General features: G+C 46.2%; 2 protein-coding genes across 5 annotated transcripts in view; both read right to left on the bottom strand.

The window, feature by feature from the left end:
- LOC144891596 (uncharacterized) overlaps positions 1-25783 on the bottom strand; it is a 710104-nt gene that overhangs the window by 5100 nt on the left and 679221 nt on the right. The window lies entirely within an intron of this gene.
- Positions 18404-25783, bottom strand: part of LOC137424622 (dynamin-like GTPase OPA1, mitochondrial) — a 169621-nt gene continuing 162241 nt past the window's right edge. For all 4 annotated transcript variants that reach the window (XM_068112259.2, XM_068112261.2, XM_068112258.2 and 1 more), the window contains 11 exons: positions 25046-25122; positions 23862-24027; positions 23038-23190; positions 22784-22892; positions 22458-22537; positions 21236-21376; positions 20861-20977; positions 20666-20759; positions 19112-19222; positions 18880-18959; positions 18404-18678 (listed from right to left, as the gene is read on the bottom strand). In XM_068112259.2, the coding sequence (XP_067968360.1) occupies positions 18895-18959; positions 19112-19222; positions 20666-20759; positions 20861-20977; positions 21236-21376; positions 22458-22537; positions 22784-22892; positions 23038-23190; positions 23862-24027; positions 25046-25122 (1113 nt within the window). In that variant the 3' untranslated portion in view covers positions 18404-18678; positions 18880-18894. The remainder of the gene's footprint in view (positions 18679-18879; positions 18960-19111; positions 19223-20665; positions 20760-20860; positions 20978-21235; positions 21377-22457; positions 22538-22783; positions 22893-23037; positions 23191-23861; positions 24028-25045; positions 25123-25783) is intronic.

Raw genomic sequence — 25783 nt, 5'->3', positions numbered from 1 at the left:
CGATGTCCCTGCTCTCAAATGTTGTGTTTGTGCTTCCCCTTCTCTCCCCATCTTCTCTACCGCTACCCTTATTATATGTTTTGTGTGTCTGTTTGACTTTTTGTGTGATAAATGTTAGCTCTTTCACGAGCGTCGATCCTGTATACAAAACAAAAAAAAAAATGCTGTGAAAAATGTCACATCTTCGAGAAGAACAGGCCACTGCGTGCCGGTATCCTGGCCAAATGTCTTGCCTATTACTGTCGAACATGTTAAAGAGATGTGGATATTAGGTTAGTTCAAGTAAATGATAATAATGGCATTACTTTAACACTTGGTACGTATTTGATAGATTAGAAAACGGATATAGCACGTGTTTATAAAGCAGAGGAAACATGCTTCTTCAAATACCTGGGGTGAGTTCCAGTACCAATCAGCTGGTAGAACGCTCATTAAGTGGCTTAAGCACTCAAGCAAGCACTCCAACAAAACGTGAGATAAGGAATGGCTGCCTCAGCAAGCTGATTGGTAATGGAACACACCCTTGGAAAATATAAAACATAAAATGTAGTTGTGAGCTCAACTTGCATTTTGTACGGCAAAGGTACCCGGCGTTGCCGAGAAACGAAGGGTCCCTCCTCCCATTCGTTCCCTTCCCTCCAGACTGCCACCCCTACCCCACGACAGGTGGTGGCTTGTGTGTTTATAAGTTATGAATTGTGAGAAAATGACTGTTTTAAAGCCCTAGTAAGGTGTATCGTGGTAAAAAATGTGATGCTATAAAGTTTCATTATAATTAACCTTGGGTGCTCAGAGGAATAGGGTCACAAACAAACAACATCTCATTCATTTTTTTTTTAGAGAGGATAACCGCTCCAAGCTCCTAATGAAATGACTGAGGAGATGAGGATGGAAATTTATGTTTTTTTTCATTAATGTTAGCTCTTACACGAGCCTCGATCTTGTATACAAAACGACATATATATATGACGTGACTGTATGTATATATATATGGAAAAACAGTCACGTGAAAAAGTAAGTACACCCCATGTAAAGTTTTCACTTTTTCAACATATTTCAACATACAGCTATTTGATCTTCATTTCAACAATATTGATAGATAAAGGTGATATAATATAACAAATATCATGAAACATTTACATTTTGTAGTCCATTGTATAATTTAAATAAACATAAACGCAAATTTCGCATGTGGAAAAAGTAAGTACACCCTTGGCTCCAATAGGTGGTATTGCCCCTTTTGGCAGAAACAACCTCAAGTAGGCGTTTCTTATAACTGTCTACCAGTCTCTGACATCGACTGGGAGAAATTTTTGCCCACTCCTCCATGCAGAATTCTTTCAGCTGTGCGATGTTTGAGGGGTTTCTTGCATGCACAGCTCGTTTCAAATCCCCCCACAACATCTCGATGGGATTTAGATCCGGGCTTTGACTTGGCCATTCCAGAACCCTCCATTTCTTTCTTTTCAGCCATTCCTTGGTGGATTTACTGGTATGTTTAGGGTCATTGTCATGTTGCAAGGTCCACCTTCGGTTGAGCTTCAACTTTCCGACAGATGGCCTCACATTATCCTCAACACCCACTGGTACAATTAATAATTCATAGTGGATTCTATGATGGTGAGCTGCCCAGGCCCTGATGCAGCAAAGCTGCCCCAAAACATATTTCCACCACCATGCTTTACAGTTGGTATCAGGTTCTTGTGGTGAAATGCTGTCTTTGCTTTTCGCCAAACATGTCTTCTGGTACTGTGGCCAAATAGCTTGACCTTTGGCTCATCTGTCCAGAGCACATTGTTCCAGAAGTGCTGGTCTTTGCCTAGATGTTCATTGGCAAACTTTAGTCTTGCCCTGATGTTCTTTCTGGACAGCAAAGGTTTCCTCCTGGCACGCCTCCCATGTAGATCAAATTTGTGCAGCCTCTTTCTAATGGTAGACTCGTGCACTTTGACATCAACAGTGGCAAGAGCGACCTGTAGGTCCCGTGATGACATTCTGGTGTTCTTCGAGACTTCTTTTTCAGCATCTTGCGGTCTGCTCTCAGGCTGAACTTGCTGGGGCGGCCTGGCCTGAACAAATTGGCAGTTGTTTGGAATCTTCTCCACTTGTAGATGATCTTCCGGACAGTCGAATGATTGATTTCAAATTGTTTGGAGATCTTGTTAAATCCCTTCCCAGACTCGTTAGGCATCTATAACCTTCTTTCTGAAGGCCTCAGAGAGCTGTTTTGATCTAGGCATGGTGATGCCGCACACTTCAACAACAAAGAGCAAACCAAACTAAATGTCTGGGGTTTAAATAAGACAGGTTCCACCAAGATCCTCTCTAATGATTATCTAATCATTTGCACCTGAGCTGGTGCATCTGATTCTAATTTTAGGTATTTGAAGTAGTGATAAATGTCGGGGTGTACTTACTTTTTCCACATGCAAAATTTGCATTTATGTTTATTTAAATTATACAATGGAATACAAAATGTAAATGTTTCATGATATTTGTTATATTATATCACCTTTATCTATCAATATTGTTGAAATGAAGATCAAATAGCTGTATGTTGAAATATGTTGAAAAAGTCAAAACTTTACATGGGGTGTAGTTACTTTTTCACGTGACTGTATATATATATATATTTAAGAAACAGGAAGTAAATTCCTGCGTGGGGCTAGTGTGAAAAAATTCTGACAACCCGGGACTCGAACCCAGGAACCTCATCACCTACGCGGTGACAGCCCACTGAGCTATCGAGTATTGATATATATAATGGAGGCCAGGAGATGATGATCAAGATAGGCAGCTCTACGCAGACTCCGTTTCCTCAGAGGCAGCTAGGGCTCAAACCCTCATTGAACTATGAGTAACTTCGCACAGAACCAACTGTGAGGGAGGCTACCTGGACTTGACTACTGTCCCGCACGTGCCCCTCAGGCTGCACAGCTTCTCGCACTTTCTATGAGCCGTTTCCGCCTCGGCAGATCCTAGTCATTGGCCACCCGCTCCGGATGTCTTGCCCTTCTCGGGGGCTCCATAACTCATTGCACCATCCTGGCCTGGAGTCCTTGGTCAAAACCACTCATGATGATATTTCCATCATAAGGGTGGTGTTTTTCTGGTGCCTTGGTGCTCACAAGTCTTCCACCTGGCCTCACAATTACAACGTACTCTAGATTTCTCCATGATTACGATCACCATCTCCTTGATGCATATTTTCCAATACAACTTACACCTCTGACAGGTCTCTGGTAATTGTACAAGTGTAAAGCCAGCCGAACCGAGTGTTGTGGTCCATGCTATCTTAACACATTCCAACTATGGATCCCCCCCCTTCCACGTAACACTATTTAACCATCCCTCACATAGTTCCCTTAAGTAATTCCAGAACGGCCTGTTAGCATTACCATCCAACCACTGCCTTATTACCCTGCGCTCGCTCTGAAGCGAAAAGTGGGGTTAAGCAATCGGTTACGTACGTATGCCGTGTCTGCATTTTAAAAAATCATTTTCTCGGCAACTGTTGGTCCGATTGACATTAAATTTTACCGTAGGAGTGCCTCTGCCTGTAGATTTATTTGCTGATAATTATGACGTCATAGGTCACGTGGTACGGACGCCATCTTGGCAAAACGTTACACCTCCATATCTCCCAAACCGCTAAATGGGAAAAAATTGAAATATGGCTCATTGTCAAGTACTCCCCTTGGGGAATAAGATATGTTACTGATGATGTCATTGGTGCTGTAATTATGACGTCATAATTAGACTGGGACAACGCTTAGTCTGATCAGTTTGAAATTTATTGAGCGCAATCTAGGCAACAATTATATTAGAGAATATAAATGTATGATGTAATTGCTCATGTGGTCTGGTGGCCATATTGGATCAAAGATAAAAAACGTTCAAAAACAGAAGAGTTGGCTCGCACCAAGTTGACTGTGCAGGGTAAGTATTGTTATGTTGGGGGGGGGTAGAGGAATATCTAGAGCCGGGTAGATCTGCATAGGTAGGTGTTAGACTGTCGTGATAGGGAATCTACCTGGAATAAGTTCTATGTTTAGCCCGAATGTCGGCATAAGTGGTATCACTCACTCTCTGCAGCCTCCTCACTCTCTGCAGACCTGGACAAAATCACAGACTGGGCAAACAAGTGGAACATGTCTTTCAATCCTGACAAATCTCACACTCTTACGATGTCTCTCCGAAAAGACCGACTGGACAACCCTCCCATCCACTTTCTGAATAATCCTCTCCAAGAAGTTCTGTCACTCAAGCTTTTGGGTCTCACTATCTGCCATGATCTTTCCTGGGAAAACCACATTTCAAATCTGGCCTCCAAAGCCAGTCGCCGACTGGGCATCCTCCGTCGTGCGAAGTCCTTCCTTGGCACACCTGAGCTCCTCACCACATACAAGGCTTTCATCCGCAGCTCAATGGAATACTGCTCTCCCCTCTGGGCTGGTGCTCCTGTCTCACACCTAGCTCGTCTTCACGCTGTTGAAACCAAAGCATTCAGAATCATTGGAATCTCCCGGGATGAAGCTAACTCCAAGGGCCTCTCACTCAATCACCGCAGGCAGGTTGGTGGTCTTTCTGTCTTCTACCGACTCCTCTCCGGCCTTGCTCCCCCAGCTCTCTCTGTGCTCTGTCCCCCAAATATTCCTACAGGTCGCACAAGATCTGCCAGCAACCCTCTGATGGTTAAACTGCCAAAATCAAGACTCTCTGCTCACCTTCACTCTTTCATTCCTCTTTTCTCCTGCCTCTGGAACAAACTCCCTCACTCTCTTCAATCCCACTCCACCCTCCAGGTCTTTAAAACAGCTGTTCACCACCATCTCTTATCTTCCCCCATCCAAAACCTTGATCTTTTCTCCCCCCGCTAATTTCACCCCAATTCCACTTTTTTGAAATACCAACTTCTGTCCTGGAAGTCCTTGGTGTCCTTGTGTGTTATACTTCTCCCTCCCCCCTTCCCACGCCTCCTCCCCCCAAGCCCTCTCCCTTCCACACATCTCCCTGCTCTCAAATGTTGTGTTTGTGTGCTTCTCCTTCTCTCCCCATCTTGTTTTCCGCTGCCTCTTTTTATATATTTTGTTTGTCTGGTTGATTTGTTTGTGAAGTAAATGTTAGCTCTTTCACGAGCCTCGATTCAGTATACAAAAAAAAAAAAAAAAAAAAATCTGTCCCCACCACGAGGGGGCGGGGCGTGCTAATTAGTACAGGGATTATGGATAAAATTCCTTTGTTTGTCGTTCCCTCTGTCGCAAATCCAGTGTCCATTATGGCAACGCACTCATATAGACACTCAGATATGTCCCTTAGTGCACACATTAATTAATTCCCCTCCCTTACAACAATGACTTTAGAAAGCCAAGCAGGAAGCGGCTGCGCAGTACGCCACCATGGGCGACAAACATCGTGGCAGGCTGGAGCCACGCCCAGTGAACGGGTGATTGGTGAAAGGAAGGCGCGAACATTTGGCCAATCAGGGCGGAAGGCGTCAAATGACCATTTAGAAACATGTTGTTGATTAGAGGACAAGCGCGAGTGATGTGGGAAGGCGCGAAAAGATCGCAAAGAAGGGCAGAACAGATTGGTAATGCGCCAGAACTGACGTCACACCACGCGTGACAAAACGTCTCGCTCGGGGCATTTTGTCTCTTCGTATTCAGTCTTTGCTCTAGTCAGTTCGTGCTGGTCTGTTCGTTCTGAATTCTTCGTGGGAGGCTCGTCATTCTGGCTCTTCTTTCTTCGTTCTTGGCTCATCGTATTGAGAGGCCTTGGTGGTCGTTGGCGTCGTCCCTGGTTCTTTGCGGTGGTTTTGGTCCTTCGTGGTGCTTTTGGTGCTGCGAGCAAACGGGACCTCGTGTGCGAGCGAGGCGTGCCGCTGAGCAGAGAAGGCCGCTGAGCGGGTCGCTCGGGGCCTAGCGGAGCGCACGAACGAGGCGGACCAAGGCCTTCGCGCCAGCATCAAAGCCGGACGGAGCCGCGTTGGACGACGGACACACCATACAGACAGATAAGCTCGCACCCACATTTCACAAGTACAAGACAGGACATTTATTTTATTCGTTCTCCCCTTGTCCTGTATATGAAGTCTGAGTGCGGGATCCCGGTTTAGGAACCATAGTTAGTTCTTCCGTCGCGTTTCGTTGTATCGGGTTCCAAAATAAACCAGTTTAAGTTTGTACATTTTACCCCGGATTCCTGTTTGAGTTCATTTCCTCCAGGATCAGAGCTGCCTTCGGATCGCTACAGGTAAGCGCTTGCCGCTTCTTCCCCTTCCTCCTGCGCTTTTATAGTCGAATCCGTCATCAATAGTCGCCTCCAGTTAAAGCCCTTTGGGTCATCCGCGAGCCCACGGTATTAACCGAGGGATTCGCGCGACAGTATTCAATGAATACCATCTAGTTGGCTTATGGTACCGGTAACCAAGTTTCAAATGTTGTCTCCCATACACATTTATCCCTTGTTATGCTTGTAATTCCCGTTAAAGTGCACAGGTGTGTTTGCCCTCAATGTGCAACAAGTACCTTATGAGCTTCTCCAATGAGCATTGATATAAAAAAGAAATAAACATAATGCTGTGATGAGATTTGTGAAATAAAAGCCTGTAAAGCAGAACCGTTGCTTAGTCTCAGCAACCACCCAGAAAATCACACCAAAATACACAATTTGGTGTCTGTCTGTCTGTCTGTTTATCTGACGATTTTTTGAGGTGTATATCTGTGTTAAGATAGCTTTATCGTGGCGTTTTTCCAAAGCCGCTTCAAATAACAAAGTAATAACAACGCCAATGATAATAACATAATAATTAATGTTATTGCAAAACAATATTAATAATAAGAAAAAGTCAAAATGTCATAGCCCCCGTAGTTTTAGTAATTTTGCTGTACGGAGTTAAAGGCCGTCAGTCAGCCATCTTTGTTCGGATTACAAAACAAAATCTTCTGCATATGTATACTGTCATGTATTGTCTTTGTGCAAAGTTTGAACAAAATCGGTCCATGCATGTCGAGAAATTGTTGGGGACACGTTTAAGTAACAAAATGACCGCCAGCCAGCCATCTTGGATCAGATCTAGAAAAACAATGATGTGCACAATGCACATGTAACCCATCACTCTTTATCTGTGTGCCAAGTTTGAACAACATCGGCAAATGCATGTCAAGAGAAATGGTTGAGGACGTGTCAACATAGGATTATTTTTTTACAACTAAAATGGCCGCCAGTCGGTCATCTTGGATCGCATTGCGAAAACAAAATTATGTACATAAAATTAGGGGTGTTTTCTCCTTGAACAAACGCTGTGTTAAAGTGTATAGAGCTTATTGTGGTGTTTTTGTGGAAGCAATGGCCTCTAGCAGAAGTAAAAATATTATAAACCACAAACACATATGATTACCTTTTCAAGCATTCACTGATGCTGTAGGAACACTAAACTGAAAATTTTGGAGGAATCCTGACATCCGTGAGGCAAACTATGCTTATCACATCAACGCGGCACCTGATCGTAGATGTACTCTATTCTATATACCCCACAAGGGTTAATAACACGAGTAACAGTAATAATAATTGTGTAGCGGTTACTGGAAGCATGACACAATCACCTTGCACCGGCCGATGACGTAACCGGCGGGCGGTTACTTGCCCGGACTCGCCCGGACGTGTCTGGACTTGCCTTGCCCGGGCGGACTCTCGATTTGCATACCACGCCCCGTTGAGAGGCGTGGCTGACTTATTTGCATACCACGCCCCGCCTGAGAGGCGTGGCTTTTGTGTGGTGAACTTTTGATATAAATAGCCGCCCGTGTTAACGGGCTATTCAGTGCTTTTGAGTTCTTTCGAGTTGAGCTAGAATAAATAGCTCAGTGAAACTTCGTTCCTGGTGTCGTCCATTTTGTCCGGCTTTATCGTGCGAGCATAGCTCCACAATTGGTGACCCCTTTTCGAGAACACGGCGATGGAGTCATCTGTAGCTTTGAAGCTCCCTGGCTTCTGGGAATCACACGCAGCCGTCTGGTTCGCCCAGGCAGATTCTCTCTTCGCCCTGCGGAACATCACGGAGGACACGACGCGCTACCACCATGTGGTCTCCGCGCTCAACGCCTCCACTGCTGCCCGGGTCCTGAGCTTCCTAGAGAACCCGCCGAACGCCGACAAATACGGCGCGTTCAAAGGCCTACTCCTCGGTGCGTTTGGACTCACGGAGACCGAACGCGCGCGACAACTGCTTGACCTCCCGGAGCTGGGTGAGGCCCGTCCATCCGAGCGCATGGACCACATGCTGGCTCTACTGGGCGACCACAGCCCGGATTTCCTCTTCCGCGAGCTGTTCCTCCGGCAGCTACCCGGGCAGGTACGGTTAGCTTTGGCTAACTCGCCCATCACGGAGCCTCGCGCCCTGGCCAAGGAGGCCGATAAATTTTTCTCGGCCAGGCGACACGTCGGAGCGGCCGCCTGGAACCCTGGGCCGACCGAGGCAACGCCCGCGCCATGACCGGCGCCACCACCGGCCGAGTCAGCGCCACTGGCGGCAGCGGCCGCCGCAATGCCCCGTCGACCGAAACCGACGTGACCGCCGGAGCCTCCACCAGAGCGGACCATGAGCTACTACCACGCCAGGTTCGGGCAGAAGGCCAGAACGTGCCGCCCACCGTGCACTTTCGGCAGGTCTGGAAACGACCAGGCCGGCGCTCGCTGCCTGTCATTCAGGCAGCCTTCTGTTTATCACGGACACAGTGTCCGGGCGGCGTTTTTTGTGTGACACCGGCGCTCAGCTGAGCGTGATACCCGCCTCGGTGCAGGACAAACAGGCCGCGCTTTGCGGCCCCGCCTTGGTCGCCGCAAACGGCTCCTCCATCCGCACCTTCGCACGGCGAACGTGCCCATGGCCTTGCTGGGTGCAGATTTTCTGTGCGCGCATGGGCTTTTGGTGGACGTCAAACGGCGTCGGCTCATCAACGCGGAGACCTTCAGCTCGCTCGCTTGCTCATTGAGCGGCTCCGCACCAACCAAGCTAGCCTGCGCGCTCCTGGCCGCGGACGATTTCACCCGCTTGCTCGCCGAGTTTCCCGCCCTCACGCAGCCGACGTTTTCGGCCGTCGCCGTCAAACACGGCGTCGAACACCACATCCCGACCACAGGTCCACCGGTCTATGCCAGGGCTCGTCGCCTCGACCCGACCAAACTCGCCGTGGCGAAGGCGGAATTCGACGCGCTGGAGCGATTGGGCATTGTGCGGCGCTCGAATAGCGCGTGGGCCTCGCCCCTGCACATCGTGCCCAAACCGGGTGGTGACCATGCGGCGATTACCGCGGCCTCAACGACGCCACCACCCCTGACCGGTACCCGATACCACACATACAGGACTTTTCCGCCCGTTTGGCGGGGCGGGTGATCTTTTCCAAGGTCGACCTCATTCGGGGCTACCACCAGGTACCCGTCTGGCCGGCCGACGTGCCGAAGACGGCGGTAATTACACCTTTTGGCCTCTTTGAGTTCCTTAGCATGCCGTTCGGCCTTAAGAACGTGGCCCAGGCCTTCCAGCGGCTGATGCACAGCGTGCTGCGCGACCTCACCTTCCTTTTCGTCTACTTGGACGACATTCTCGTCGCCAGCACTTCCCGGGCAGAGCACCTCATCCACCTGCGCACGCTTTTTGCGCGCCTCGGCCAGCACGGCCTCATCATCAACCCGGCGAAATGCCAGTTTGGCGTAACGGCCGTCGACTTCCTGGGGCACCGCATCACGAAGCGCGGGGCCGTCCTGCTGCCTACCAAGGTGGAGGCAGTCACAAGTTTCCCACGCCCCCGCTCCATCAAGGCCCTACAGGACTTTTTGGGGATGGTAAATTTCTACCACCGGTTCGTGCCTCGCGCCACCCAACTCATGCGCCCCCTGTACGAAGCCCTCTGGGGCAAGCCGGCCAAGCACGACATCGCCTGGACCAAAGAGATGGACGAGGCATTCACGGGCGCTAAGCTGGCCCTCACCAACGCGACCATGCTGGCGCACCTGGCGCTCAACGCACCCATCGCCCTCACCACGGACGCTTCCGACTACGCGGTGGGCACCGTGCATGAACAGTGGGTGAACAGTGGGTGAACGGGGCTTGGCAACCGCTGGCCTTCTTCAGCCGGCAGCTTCGCCCTAACGAGCGCAAGTATAGCGCTTTCAACCGTGAGCTCCTCGGCCTTTACCTGGCCGTTCGCCACTTCCGCCATCTTTTAGATGCCGCCCATTCACGCCCCAGAGAATTCACGCCCCAGGGCCGCCCATTCACGGCGTTTGTGGACCACAAACCCCTGGTCTTCGCCATGGCCAAGGTTGCAGAGCCGTGGTCGGCCCCACCAGCAGCGCCACCTCTCCGCCGTGTCCGAATTTACGACGGACATCCGTCACGTCGCGGGCAAGGACAACGCTGTGGCCGATTGCCTCTCCCGGTCCGGCACAAACGCCGTCCACCTCGGTGTGGACTTCGCCCGCATGGCGGCCGACCAGACCGCCGACCCCACGGTGCAAGCCCTCCGGACAGCGGACACAGGCCTGCGGTTGGCCAACGTCCCCTTCGAGGACTCAGGCACAGTTCTCCTGTGCGACGTTTCCCTGGGCCAACCTCGCCCCATCGTGCCCACTGGATGGCAGCGGCACATTTTTGACGCCCTCCACGGCCTTTCCCACCCGGGCCGGAAAGCGTCGCAGAAGCTCGTGGCAGCAAAGTTCGTCTGGCACGGGCTCCATAAGGACGTCCGCGACTGGGCCAACGCCTGTGTCGCCTGTCAGCGCGCGAAGATCCACCGGCACACCCAGGCCCCGTTGGCACCATTCTACGTGCCCGCGCGGCGCTTCGACCACGTCAATGTGGACCTGGTGGGACCCCTTCCCTCCTCGCGGGGCTTCACCCACCTCCTCACGATGGTGGACAGGACCACCAGGTGGCCGGAGGCCGTCCCGCTGGCATCAACAACATCCGCCGACAGGGCGCAGGCCTTCATTGGCACCTGGATTGCCCGTTTCGGCGCCCCCTCGGACATCTCCTCCGACAGAGGCCCGCAATTCACCTCCGAGCTTTGGGGCGCGGTCGCCCAGGCCTTGGGGGTCAAGCTGCACCGCACCACGGCCTACCACCCCCAAGCCAACGGCTTGTGCGAGCGGTTCCACCGCTCGATGAAGGCCGCTCTCAGGGCCAGCCTCCAGGACGAAGGTTGGGCCGACAGGCTCCCGTGGGTCCTATTGGGCCTCCGAACGGCGCCTAAAGAGGACCTCCAGGCTTCCACCGCTGAGCTGGTCTACGGCCAGCCACTGCACATGCCGGGCGAGTTCATCCCTGACACCACCGGCCCCTGGTCCGCGGCTTACCAATGCTCGGTCCTCCAGGAGGCCGCCAGGAGATGTGCCCCCGTGCCCACCACGGCTGCCCCCAACCCCACGTCCCCCCAGCACTTCGCACTGCGGAGTACGTTTTTATCCGGAACGACGCACACCGGGGACTGCTTCGGCCGCCGTACGGTGGACTTTTCCGGGTCCTGAAGAGGGACGACAAGTCGTTCATCATTGACATCGGCGGCAAACCGGACCGCATCTCCGTGGACCGCCTCAAGCCGGCCCATTTGGACCTCGACCAACCTCCACGGTTGGCCCTTCCTCCACGACGGGGCCGTCCCCCGTCAACAAAGCCCCCCGCCCGACCATCCACCACCACGCCACCTACCACCCCCACACGAATCGCCAGGGGTCGTTTCGGCTGGGTCATCAAGACGCCCCTCAAACTGACTCTCCCGGTGCAAGTTAATTCTGGGGGGCGCATGTAGCAGTTACCGGAAGCATGACACAATCACCTTGCATCGGCCGATGACGTAACCGGCGGGCGGTTACTTGCCCGGACTTGCCTTGCCCGGGCGGACTCTCGATTTGCATACCACGCCCCGTTGAGAGGCGTGGCTGATTTATTTGCATACCACGCCCCGCCTGAGAGGCGTGGCTTTTGTGTGGTGAACTTTTGATATAAATTGCCGCCTGTGTTAACGGGCTATTCAGTGCTTTTGAGTTCTTTCGAGTTGAGCTAGAATAAATAGCTCAGTGAAACTTCGTTCCTGGTGTCGTCCATTTTGTCCGGCTTTATCGTGCGAGCATAGCTCCACAATTGGAACTAATAAGGATAATAATATGATTCCCACTGCTGCTTCCGTAGTAAGCGGGTGTACTATAACTAGTGATTAAAATAAGGAAATTAAAAGGCAAACACACCCTTAAACAGATGTCTTGTGCAAGCTATACATTGGTTGCCATGCTGTAATATCTAAACAATACAAATAATAAAGGAGGAAACCTGAGGAGGCTGACAATGTCTGGCACCACCCTTGGCACGCTCAGTAATTTAAAGTAACTTTGTACAGTATAAAGTAAATGATCTGAACTACTCAAAATAACTTACCTGTGAATGTGTGGCATAGAGACCATTACAGTTAACCAACGATGCATCGAGAATGGCCTTAAAACCAGTTAAGCAAAGCCACTTCACATGTCAAACCAATCAAATCATGACAGGTGAGTTGTTGAGCCGGAGGATTTAGTTGGTCAATCTATATATATGATAGAGGAGGGAAGTCAATAATTTCCCCAGGTTGGCAGAAGTAATATATAAATGGCCCCCTGAATAAGTATCAAATTAATCAAAACAACTTTTCCCGCTGTAAAACTTAAGATAAGCACCCCTCTGTGTTGCGCACTGTTGTGCAGCAACTGCCAGCTGACATTCCTGAGGTTCTTGCAATAGATACAATGGTTGTAAAACCTTCATGATGTACTGATGGGATACTTTGGAGGAAGTACACTTGCGTTTAACTCGTTTCACCTGGGTCTAATTAAGGACAGCATAGGATCTCACGATAATAACATTCTGGTGTTTTGCAGGCAGTGTTTCATGGAGGTCCTCTATCTTGGAAATAATATTGTGTGGTGTGTGTGTCTGTGTATGTATGTGTGTACACTTCCTGTATGTACTGTGTGTACAGTTACCTACAGTATACCTACAGTTTACATTTTGTATCCCACTGGATCTGGATCCAAACCTTAACCAAAATCCAATTGGATTATTCTTGTCAACTAACCAACTCATCCAACGAGTTTTGTCACAACTTGTCGAGACATCATCTCACGTAGAATCATTGGTATCTTCCGTGATGGAGCTGATTCTGAGGGCCTTTCATTCTTTCACCGCAGGCAGGTTGGTGGTCTTTCTATCTCCTATGGACTCTTTCTATCTTCCTTGCCCCCCCCCCCCCCCCAGCTCTCTCTGGGCTCTGTCCCCCAAATATTCCTACAGGTCGCACAAGATCTGTCAGCAACCCTCTTATGGTTAAACTGCCAAAGTCAAGACTCTCTGCTCACCTTCACTCTTTCATTCCTCTTTTTTCCCACATCTGTAACAAATTCCCACACTCTCCTCAAACCCCCTCCTCCCTCCAGGTCTTCAAAACAGCTGTTCATCACCATCTCGTATCTTTCCCCATCCAAAACCTTGATCTTTCCCCTGAAACAAACCCTCGGTATTTTTTTTTTTCGTGAAAGTCCTTGTAGTGTCCATCTTGTTTATGCCATGTACCTCGCCCCAGCCCTCCCCCTTCCACTGATCTCCCGATGTCCCTGTTCTCTACTCTTGTTGTGCTTCTCTCTCTCTGCTCCTCTTGTCTCCCGCTCCCTTTATTCTACGTTTTATGTGTTAGCTCTTATACGAGCCTCGACTAAGTATACAAAAAAATATCGTGCTACATATCGTTTTTGGCCCCATCTCTCAAAGTTGAAGAATCACTTCAACTAGAACAATGTGACTGTGTTGCCAATATGCCTCTGCATAGTCCCAAAATGGTTAGATGCCATCACTCTGCATATGTATGGGTAGGGGATCACGTTTGTGAAGTTTTGTGTTGATCAGATAAGGTTCGTTTTTGAATCCAAGATGGCTGCCAAACCACGTGACCTATGACATAATCATTTTCAAACTATATGCATCACTGCTGTTAGACAATATTTCTAAAATTTCGCATCGATAGGGTGAGCGGTTTCAGAGATATAATTATTGAATATTTTCCTTCAATCCAAAATGGCTGCCAAACCATGTGACCTATGATGTCATAAATTTTATATTTCAATACAAATGGGTCATAGATCATGTGCATGGAATTTCAGATTTTTAGGATAAGGAATTCGATTAAAACATTTTTGGCTGGTATACCACCTCACCTATGATGTCATTATTATCATGCTTTTGTTCCCCCATTGGGAGTACTTCAAAAGTTTCAAACTTTTCCATTCAGCGGTTTCCGAGAAATAATTTTTTTAATTATTTGCTTTTAATCCAAGATGACTGCCATGCCACGTAACCTATGACGTCACAATTATCATAAAAACATTCTGCATGGGTGTCACTCCTACCCTGAAAGTTTCGTCTCAATCGGACATATGGTTGATGAGAAAAACGAGGTTTAGCCCGTACGGACAACCCAAAAACATAATGCCTTTTCGGAGATTTTTTTGGCGAAAATTTTCAGCGACTTTGTCGGCGATTTTTAAGGAATTGGATTAAAACAGGAAATTAGGAGGAGGAAATTAGGCCCATGAAAGCCTGCGCTATTATTACCAACATATGGTTGCTTTTGCGTCCATCCGTCCCCTTAAATGCTGAGTATAAAGCAAGGAAGCAGCACATACCATTTTTAGGCTTTACTATGACTAGGCCAGGGTTCAAACCCCGACCTCCCAGACTCTCCAACCATTATACGACAGAGGCTGGTAAAGTGAAGTGGAGTACATTTCAAATCTCACCTTTAGTACCAGATTTCCTGGCCTTCCTCCTCACTTTATTGACGTCACAGAAATGTTTGTAACACACATAATGGTAGCATGTCATGTCATGCCATTTGTCAGTTGAGCATTGATGCACAATTGCGTATCTTCAAAATCTAAATGGAGATCGGCTCTGGTTTCCACGACAACTTTACTTTCTTCACACTCATATTTCTTCCATTCAGTTGCAAAACTGACAAATCAAAGCCAGGATTCGTTGGTAAATGGATTTAAATTACTATTTGTTGAAGAAATCAACCAGAGCATACTTCAACATAATCAACCAGAGCATCAACCAGAGGTTGAGCAATCAACCAAGAAACAACATGCATAATGCAAAGTTTGTCGAAGACTTACCAGTCTTCTTATCTGAGTTAACAGACATGGGCACCGCCATATTGCCTTCATCCATGGTCATGCCAGATAGAATGTCACTTGTGATTGCTCAATCATGCTAATAACTGCACTTACTTTTTCTGATTCGCCAAAATTGTCATGCAAGTTCACGAACATTTTAATATTCTTAGCCGCTATTCCATCCATTTTTTTAGACTTTTGTGCAATACTTCGCTCTGGGGCTAAAGATATTTGAAACTAGAGTAATGTGACTATGTTGTCAATATTCCGCCGTGTAGTCCCTGTGTGTGACAACGGGTCGATCCCCTCGTTCACTGCCCTAAAAAAAACAACTTTGATTTTAATCCCTTCAGCTGTTTTCAATTTAAAAAAAAATCTTTTGTTACCAGCCATGGCAGGTTTCACATCGATCTGTGAAGCTGTTTCAGGGAAGGGATTTATTTTTAATATCGGCTTTCAAGCTAATATGGCTGCCAAACCACATGATATATGACATAAAAAATGTATACTCTGCATATGTATGGGTAGGGGATCACGTTTGTGAATTTTCGTGTTGATCGGATAAGGTCTGTTTTTCTATCCAAGATGGCTGCCAAACCACGTGACCTACGATGTCATCATTTTCAAACTATATGCAACAATGGTGTTAGATGACATTTGTAAAATTTCGCATCGATAGTGTAAGTGGTTTCAGAGATTATAATTACTTAATATTGTCCTTAAATCCAACATGGCTGCCACACCATGTGACCAATGACATTTTCGTGATCAACTTTTAATCACCATGCATAGTCAATCACGCACGTAAAATTTCGAGCCAATCGATTCGGTGGTTTAGGAGATGTTTTTTTTAAGGTTTTAAGTTAAATCCAATATGGCTGCCAAACCATGTGACCGATGATGTCATAAATTTAATATTTCAATGCAAATGGGTCATAGATAATATGCATGCAATTTCAGATGTTTGGGATAAAGCATTCAATTAAAACCCTTAAGGCTGGTATACCACTTCACCAATGACGTCATCATTACCACACTTTTGTTCCCCATTGGGAGTACTTGACAATGTGCCAAGTTTCAAATTTTTCCATTTAGTGGTTTCCGAGAAATAATTTTTTAATTATCTTTGTTTAATCCAAGATGGCTGCCATACCACGTGACCTATGACGTCACAATTATCATTAAAATATTCAAATCATGAATGATTGCTGGGGCGGACTCTCGATCCAGAGATCGAGACCTTTCAGGTGTCACTCCTACCCTGAAAGTTTCGTCTCAATCGGCCATGTGGTTGCTGAGAAAAACGAGGTTTAGCCCATACGGACGGACGGATGGACAACCCGAAAACAATGCCTGCGGCCATCTTCGGGGGCGGAGGCATAAAAAGTGTTGGTTCACGAGTTATCAAGTGACCACTATATTCGTCATGTGTGTGAGTCTGTCTGTGTGTGTGTCTGTGTGTCTGTCTGTCCGCAGCATAACTACCCGATGATATCATCCTATCTTGATTAAACTTGGGTGGGAGGTTGATATCATGATCTAGTTGTGTCCTGCCTAGAGTGGGCGTATTGCGCCCATTGTGGGCGGAGCGACGCCCGAAAAAGATGTCTTTTTAGGGGGTAATCAAGTTCGAGCTACATCTTCTCCGGAGGGGTTTGGTGGAATCTGACAGGGGTTTCGATATTTGGTTAGGCCAATGTCATGTGTCTAGCCCCACGGAGCTCGATTTTTAATTTTGTTTTTTTTTTCATTTCATTTTTCACCGAATTTTCGGTATTGTGTAACTAACTAACCTCATAACTGATTATACATTATTTTCTATCTCATTTCAAGGTCAGCAACCTTCGTTTTGACATTTCCGGGCCTGGCCTGTCCGGGCCTGTTTTGGTTATAGTCCGTCCTTTGCCATTGAATACCGCTCGCTCGTGAACCATCGTCGTCTCCTGACTTGTAATATTTTATAATTACTGTGAAACATTGAAATGACCCCTAGCTCTGTAGTGAGGATGAAGACGTTAGGTGCAGACATATTGTCGCCAAATAGTAAATTCCTCGCATCCACTAGGAAAATGCACCGATAGCCTCTCACGAAGTTTGGCGATTGGTTATGGATGTACATTTAAGGAAACGAGTGCTGAATGGTGCCTTATTATATCTAACCAACAAGCTCGAGCACCCAAAAACCCTCACAAACCCCAAAGCAATTGCAGTGGTGTTTATTTATTTGTTTATCATTCATCCTGTGTGAGCCAGTTGAAGATACCAGAGAGCTTAAAGAGCACGTACAAGGTTGTGGATATGTGAAGCATAGTTTTGGCTGTTTACACCATCTCATCGATGCAGAAATGTAAATTACATTTCCGTATTCAATACTGCACTGCAATCATTGCCTCAAATGTTACTGCGCAGACTTCATTGCTCATTTGTCCGTCTGTGCCGGAGATAACTTACAACAACGTGAAACACAGGTAATCAACCTCCTTCGAGGACATCATGTCATTTCTGGAATTCAAACTTATTTTCACTCATATAAATCATCAGCAAAATAACTTATGAACGTAAAGTTAATGTGAAGACAAGGTTTTTGTTCATGAGCAGAGGTGTACATTGGTTTTAAATATTGAAATAAAAACTTGTAAATTGTTCGTTGGAAGGGATGGTACAATTATTATTATTATTTCGTATGCAGCTTGTGGCTTCTGGTTGCCTCAACGCTGGGAGCGTGGCTGTGCCGCTGAAGCAGTGCCCCATTTCCAGTAAGCCAGTACTTGATTTGCCAATCTCAGAAGGATGACAGGCTGAGTCAACCCACCTGGTTTTATTTAACGGCACGACAGGGGTTCAAACTCAAGACCCTAAGATGTTGAGCCAGGCATATTATCCGTATCCATTAAACCAACACCAGGCCTGATGGTACAATGCAGTTTGAGGTTTATCAATATAGTCTTGCATGTTTACATCATTTTTCTATGACATGACAATACACCAGCAAATCAGTGGTTCTCCAATGTCTCCGTGAAGGTAGCGATCGAAGATGTGCATTATATTTTACAAAGGTCACCACTGGCTGTGGCATTTCTCAAATATAGTTCGACAAATTAATTGCCACCAAAGGCATCGAAAAAGGAGGAATCGAGTCAGACTTAGACACCGTTCGTACCACAGCGCCCTCCGATGCCAAGATATGGGATGGAAAGAAACGTGTGAGGCATGTACAAAGTTTTATTCTCAAGGAACCTGTGTCAAACATTTCGATTGAACAGCAGGCACCCCTCGAAGCCTGACACCCATGTCAAGGCCACGCACATACATGGTCTAATGACCACAGCACAGTCAACTGACCGACAAAGATCGACGATTCAAGCGAGCTTGTAATATATTATTTTTACATCATTACCAAGGTGTAGATAGGAACGAGGAGAGTGCAGAGACAACTTCGACAGGTGGACATCAGTCAAACATTCTTACAATCCATACCTGCAAAAGAGAACCAGGTGTGGTGTTCCAATCAGAATGCATTATAGTTCGATCAAGAGGATTGAAGATGGGTGTGGGGAGTCAGGAAAATTAGAAAAATAACCGGGTAAATGTCAAATTATGCACTTGATCATCATTGCATTGCATTTTGACAGATCAGCAAGTCCAATGAAGACTAAAGGACCACTCCAGGACACTTACCAGGAAGTGCACAAGTTACTTTTCCTTCCGTAGCTCATCAATGAAAGCCTCAAGCTTATCCTGAATTTCCCTCACCCTCTCTGCAAAGTCGGACAAAAAAATGGAAACAAGTAAAACCAAATAAATGCCTTCAAACTGTACAAGTAACTCACAACGATATGCTAACCTTGCAATCGGGTCCTCATTAATTTTTTTTTGATAAACACGCATCCAAGAGATGACTGGTGCTTACTCAAATCCTCGGCAAGCTGAACCCTGCGACCCGTCAGAAGGTGCTCCTTCATGCTCTCACTCTCGCCAAAGTCCTCCAGAACTTCCTTCACATTTTTCTCCAGGCGGCGAGCTGTGAAGACGTGCAACAGAGAGCACGTTTTTGTATACAAAGTCAAGGCTTGTGGAAGAGCTAGAACACCTAACGGATCAAGACTCAACAGTACAAAAGGAACAGTAGAAAGAGGGAGAAACACCAACTCAACAGCAGGGTTAAAGGACAAAATAGAGGGAGACTTGAACAAATGAGGGATGTGGGGAGGAAAGAGGGGTAGGTGAGGACACATGGGGTGGACAAGATGGATAGAGAAGCTGGAAATTTGGAAGGAGGAGGGGATTAGGTAGAGGTGGAGAGGGTGGGGTTGGGTTAACGAGGGTGGAAAAGATCATGGTTTTGGATGGGGTATGATTCTGAGATGGTGGTGAACAGCTGTCTTGAACACTTGGAGGGAGGAAGGAGATTGAAGAGGATATGGAGTTTGGTTTTACAGGTGGGAAAAAAAAGAACGAATGAGTGGAGATGAGTAGTGATCCTAGATTTTGGTAGTTTCACTCGAAGGGTGGTTGATGGTGGACTGTATGCACCCTGCAGAAAACTTGGGGTGGGGGGGGAGGGGTGCGACAAACTACTGAAAGAGCAGAGGGTGCAAGACCAAAAAGGAAGGGGTTGGCACATAAACTGATATCCAAAACGTTTCGTTAATGGGCCGAGGGTGGAAAAGAAAACCGTGCCGCACGAGTGACATCACGCCCTAAGAAATGTCACTCACGGTCCGCAAATGGCAAAAATTGTTGGTTCATGAGAAAAAAGGAAAAATGAAATAAAAAAATAAAATTTAACTTGAAAGCCAAGTTAAAGGTTAGCCAATGAGTGCTGAGAACATACAAGTACAATAAGAAGCCGAGGATGCAAGATCAAGATGAGGCATTAGAAGTTATTGATCATCATGTAGATTTAGAAATGTTATAACTGAGGGGACAACATCCTTGCTCGCTGATAATCTGCATCTTAATGAAGGGCAAAAAAAAAAGGAAACACTATATTTTGCATTCTTACTTGATCCCCCACAGAAGCCCTCTTTTGCACACCCACTCGATCGCAGACACAATGCGTACTGGTGTTGCAGCTTATCCAGTGGGATAACAACCCATCTGGTTACAGCAGGACAGATTCCCTTTCATAGCTTAGCAACTGAGCAGGTTCTAAATCTGTCCGTTTTGTTTTGCAAGCTGGAACAATAATGTTGGGATTTCCTGCCTTTGCAAGAAATTCTGCTCATTACACATAATTTCATCTTCACAATCTTCCATCTGACAGGTCATACTACTCTAACATGCAAAGTTTTCAAAACATTTTTGGCAACTACCTTGTGGTGGCAAAACTGGAACTCTTTAAAAAGTTCAGTATTCAACTTGTCAGGAAGACAAAGGGGCCTAAGTCCATAAAGAGTGGACATAGCAAATGGCTAAAATAAAATAACTACAAAGGTGATAAAAGAGAATTGTCTATGTTTACCCTCTGTGTTTATAAGTTGCTGCCGTAATGTGTTGGCAGTGATGGTCAGCATCCTCTGGATCCTCCAAAACAATACGACGTTGTTGCAGTCCACCTGCAGGCCCATGGTGGAAACAAAAAACGACCGATTAATGATGATACATTTAATAACATGCTCGCAGACAAGGTCGACTTGTAGAGTTATAAGGCCCTCACCTCTGTGTCGACGATGTTCTTCTGGTAGTAGTAGAAACCCTTTTTACAAAAGTTGCTTTGGACTAGCGCTTTCTTGAGAAAATACTGTCTGTACATCTGATGCCAAGTATCCTTTATCTGCAAGGAATTCATAAGGGCGGGCAGTCTGACAAAGTCTCAAGAACATCGAGACCAGGAAGAATGTCAACCCACATCTCCTTGCCAAAACACACAGCGTTAAGCTTTAAAAGAACATGCTGTCACTTCACAAGGAAAATGGATTCCTTGGTGTATACACCGATGGTGAATGGAATCGACTGGGATCAGGAAAAGATCAACTCCACAATGCCTGCCAGGGCCAATAAATCGGTGTGTGCGCATCCAGTTACCACGTACCGTCATGCCATCTGCCTCGATGCCTCGTGCCTCCAAGTTCTTCCGCACTGTGGTGACCTCGTCCGGGGCCAGGAACGCCGGATGATCCTCTGACAACAGCAGCAATTTCTCAAGCTCGTTCTTCATTTCACAGCATACCACCTAGCCACAAAGGGTTAGCGCTCACCTCGGCGGTTATCCGACAAAAAGTCCGCACCTACCCCTGAGGTTTGAACGATCCACTTCCATTGGATTTTCACAACCAAAACCGCCAACCTGATACCCGATCTTGACGCAACCTCACCGAAAGATTAACCCAAACATTTTGTGATGCGATGCCCATGAGATCATGCTCAGCGGGTAAGTTGAAGATCAGGGATTTGAAACTAACTTTGCACTTTCTCCGTTTGTTGCACAAAGCATGAGCTGTATATATAAAAGATCCAGACTGAAGGTTGATTGTGAAACTTAAATAAGCAGCCCACTCAAACGAGTCACTCAGGCATTTAAATAATAGATTGTTAAGCCTGGTGTTGGGCTAGCGGCTAGGGTGCCACCTTAGGATCCTAAGATCCTGGGTTCGAATCCCGGTCGATTGCTGAATTAACGCCAGGGGGGTTGACTCAGCCTGTCATCCTTCCGAGGTCGGCTAATTGAGTACCAGTTCACTGGTAATTCCCTGCTTGTCGTAAAAAGGCGACAAAAAGGGTTGGCGGCAGGAAGGGCATCCGGCCGTAAAACATTGCTTCAAAAAGGGGACCAAAAAACAACAACAACCACGGTCCCCGAAAAAGGCCAACCCCCGCTTTGCGGGGAAAAATGGCCTCTAAAGGTGGTTTTTTATTATTTATTGTGAAGCATAGGCTGATCAGATCCATCATAACCAAAAACAGAATTTTTTTTTTTTATCACATTTTCAGTGGTAAAGTTTCACCACCACAACAAGCTAGCGAGGTAATGTTCACCGAATACCAACAAGACATCAAATCTCAACTGCAATAGTGTACATGGGCATGAGAGCAATTTGATGTGCCAGCGGATGAATGCTGCAACAAGTGGCAAGTCATGTGTTGGAACAAACATTACACAATTTCATTGTTTGTTTTTACAATTGGCACAAAATAACTAAAAATAAAAATCGACTTGTTGTTCTTGCCATGTGTAACTATATTAGGGTTGACAGCACAGTTTTTCAAAGTATTCACACTGTCATGAAATGCAATATCGTGACGAAAGTGAATACCTGTTCCTTCGTCCGGCTCTTCCAGTGTAACCAACGATCCTGCCAGTTTGGTCCAACCATGTTCTTAATCACAGATTCAGCTGCAGAATGTGTGAGATAAACATCAAATTCCAGGGCTTAAAACAAGGGCTAAACACTTGTGCATTACAGGGATATTGGTGCTGTAAACAGAGCACTGTCGAGGCCACTTGACTGGCAGTTCAAAGAAAAACTGATGTGTGGGTGGCAGAACCAGAAGGAGGGGTTGTCCAGCCAAAACCAAATGTAAAAACATCAGACACACGAGGGACAGTGGTACTAAAAGAGTGCAGCAGTGTAAGACATACTTTCATGAAGTCGAGCTTGCAAAGCTTCTTCCATGAATTGAATGGCGGTGTCCCACTGCTGCTTCTCTGAGATGGACCGGTCTTCCAGAGCGTTGTGCTGGATTACTCGCTGCAGCAAACAGTTAGGAGGCAGTGCATGGTATACGACAAACTTACAGGAAGTTATATTTTGTAGTGTGGGGCTTGAGGATGGGTCAAAGCGGGTGCAAGTTGAAGAATAAAATAAAAGGAGTGAGGGTTTTTAGTAGGCTTACAAGGCAATCATTGGCTTCAAGATTCCACTGGTGTCTCTTGATGCTCTCATCTTTGACGGCCTCCTTCAGCTTGTCAAATATTGTGTCGGCCTCCTTTCCCTGCTGTTCGGTCATGAAGCGGGAAAACTCCTCCTGAAGAACCTCCCAGGCAACCTATTAAAATAAATTGATGAAAATTCAGTATAAGAGGCAGCATACAAAAATAAACAAACAAGAAGATGTCATGCAGAGCACGACACTTGCAAAAGCCTACCCCACTCCCCCCCCCCCCTCTCCCCCCAAAAAAGGTTGTCATGGATACATCAGATTGTCCATTTAATTAACATTAAAAACTGACGATCTTAATCAAAGCTCGGGTCAATAGGATTAAAATTGATGATTTTTCAGATGAAAATTGACGATTTTTGAAGTTTGACCTGAGGTGACCTTTGACCTTTTGACCCCAAAAATAGTTGGTTTTCCACTTTCATGAGGTACTATGCAATTGCTGTTCAATTTATAAGTCAATCGGATGAAAAATGACTATTTTCGGAATTTGACCTCAAGATGACCTTTGACCTCAAAATCAATAGGCTTCTTCCTTATGACCAACTCTACCATTTGGTGAGGTTTCATGATGATCGGCTTAAAATTTTGACATGTAGGCAATTGACAGACAACCAAACAGACAGACAAACAGACAGACAGAATAACGCACAAGACCCGACCAATATACTTGAAAAATCTTCAATTTTGCAAGTAATAAAGCCAAACTCAAAGGCTTCATGTTTAGAGCGTCCGCTATAAAATACATCACATGGTGAGGAAGTGCCAAGCGAGCGTACCTCGACGGCACGCCGGGGAAGTTGCTTGTCTGCCCACTGCCTGAGCCTAATGTCCACAGTTGTGTTGAAAGTCCCTGCATTGCCAGATTGTGCTGCAGGTAAGTAGATGTTCTCGATGACATGTGTGGCGACTCGGTCCCATAGCTTCCGTTGCAATATCTCCTCCCTGTCAAGAAACAGTTATCGGCAAGACCAGACCAAGGCAGTGCTCTCACAAAACCATGCCACAGCAAACAGGGTTCAGTACACAAAAAAAAACAATCTTTGCAAATTATTGCAGTTGTTCACAAATCAAGGCCATCAGTCTCTGCACAATTAACTTTACATTTAGAAAAGTCGAAAGCAAATGAAATGTGAAGGCCGAGAGCATGAAGGTGCCCAACCCAAGAATATTCGACAAATTGCAATGCGACAAAACCACAAAAGTACTCATCACCAAAGGAGATAAGTACACAGTCATACATCCTGTTTTCTTTTTGCACCAAAATCAGAAACAAAAATCTACCTCGACCCTTTTAACGAGACGCAATATTGGACCTGGCACTAAAGTTAGCATTTGCAAATTTGTCTTTTGATAAAAGGATGAATCTCGCGTCGAGAAAGATTAACCAGCTGTCATCGTGAGATAAGTCGGCATTCCATCATGTGGAGAATTGTGGGCGGCAGTTTTACAGGTTAAAGGGGAATCTGGAACCTATATTTGCAGTGAATGGTATGGAGAACACATTCCAAACTGAAAATGGCTTTTTATGACTCGCTCTCACCCCAACTAAAATCAAAACGTGACACAAGTGGTGCCTCAATCATCAAAATAAATACAGATAAGAGGAAGACCTAATTGAAAGCTGAAAACCCACGCTCTCAGAAGCTTGTTCCACTAGTCTCGCTTTAACGTTTAAACAAAAAAAGCACCATGATGACATCATCACATTCCTTGGTCACAAATCAAGTCATTACTACCAAAAAATTCGATATTTCCGAGGGGGATTTCCAACTAACCGAGTGGAGTTTTGGACAGATTTATCTTGAAGGAGTACAGAACTCTTTCATTCATTAAAATAGCAGTCGATGAAATCACTTTAAAGATTAGGCCTCAGTGAATCCAGCAATGGATCCAGGTGGGAATTTTGAGGCTGTCCAGGGAACATAACGTACAATATTGAAGGTTTATTTCAAACACGTACCAGTGTCTGGGGGTGACATTGGAAAGGCTGAGGACTTCATCGAGAATCTCATTTTTGGCTTTTTCATACAACTCATTCTGAAAGAAGAAAAAAAAAAGGAAGGCTGTAGTTTTCAATAAGCAGCAAAAAGGCACAAATGTCTTGGGATAACCAATAGAAAATGAAAGCAACCACAACAAACATGGCTCCAAGATTTTGTAATAAAACAATGATTGTTTAACGTTGCTGACCCCAGTAAGGCCTGCGTTTGTGCTCACAATCACCTAATTATGCCTAAGATAATAAACAAACAAAGAAGTATTTTCAAAATAAAGTTAACCTGGAGATTAGTTGGGAGACAACAAGCATAACTGCTCAATGACTGTGTTTAAACAATGGGTTAGAGGAGAAGATAAAAACAAGAAAAGGTGCATTTTCTGATGATGTACACTGCCTATAGAAAGTATACACCCCCTTTCAAAATTTTCACCTTTTGTTGCCTTATAGCCTGGAATTAAAATGCATTGAATCAGACTTTTTCTACCTTTATTTACACATGGTAACCCACAACTTCCAAAGGAAAAACGAATTCTATAGATTTCAGAAAATTAATTTCAAAAACAAAACTAGAATATCTTCGTTGGACAAGTGTACACCCCCCCCCCCCCCCCCCCCGAGGTAATAATTGGTGGAAACACCTTCAACAGAAATTACAACTGTGAGTCTGTTGGGATGGGTCTCTACCAACTTTGCCCACCT

This window comes from Myxine glutinosa, chromosome 4 (genome assembly GCF_964187855.1).
Source record: "Myxine glutinosa chromosome 4, kmMyxGlut1.1, whole genome shotgun sequence".
NCBI classification, from domain to species: domain Eukaryota; kingdom Metazoa; phylum Chordata; class Myxini; order Myxiniformes; family Myxinidae; genus Myxine; species Myxine glutinosa.
This window is presented reverse-complemented; position numbering and strand designations above follow the sequence as displayed.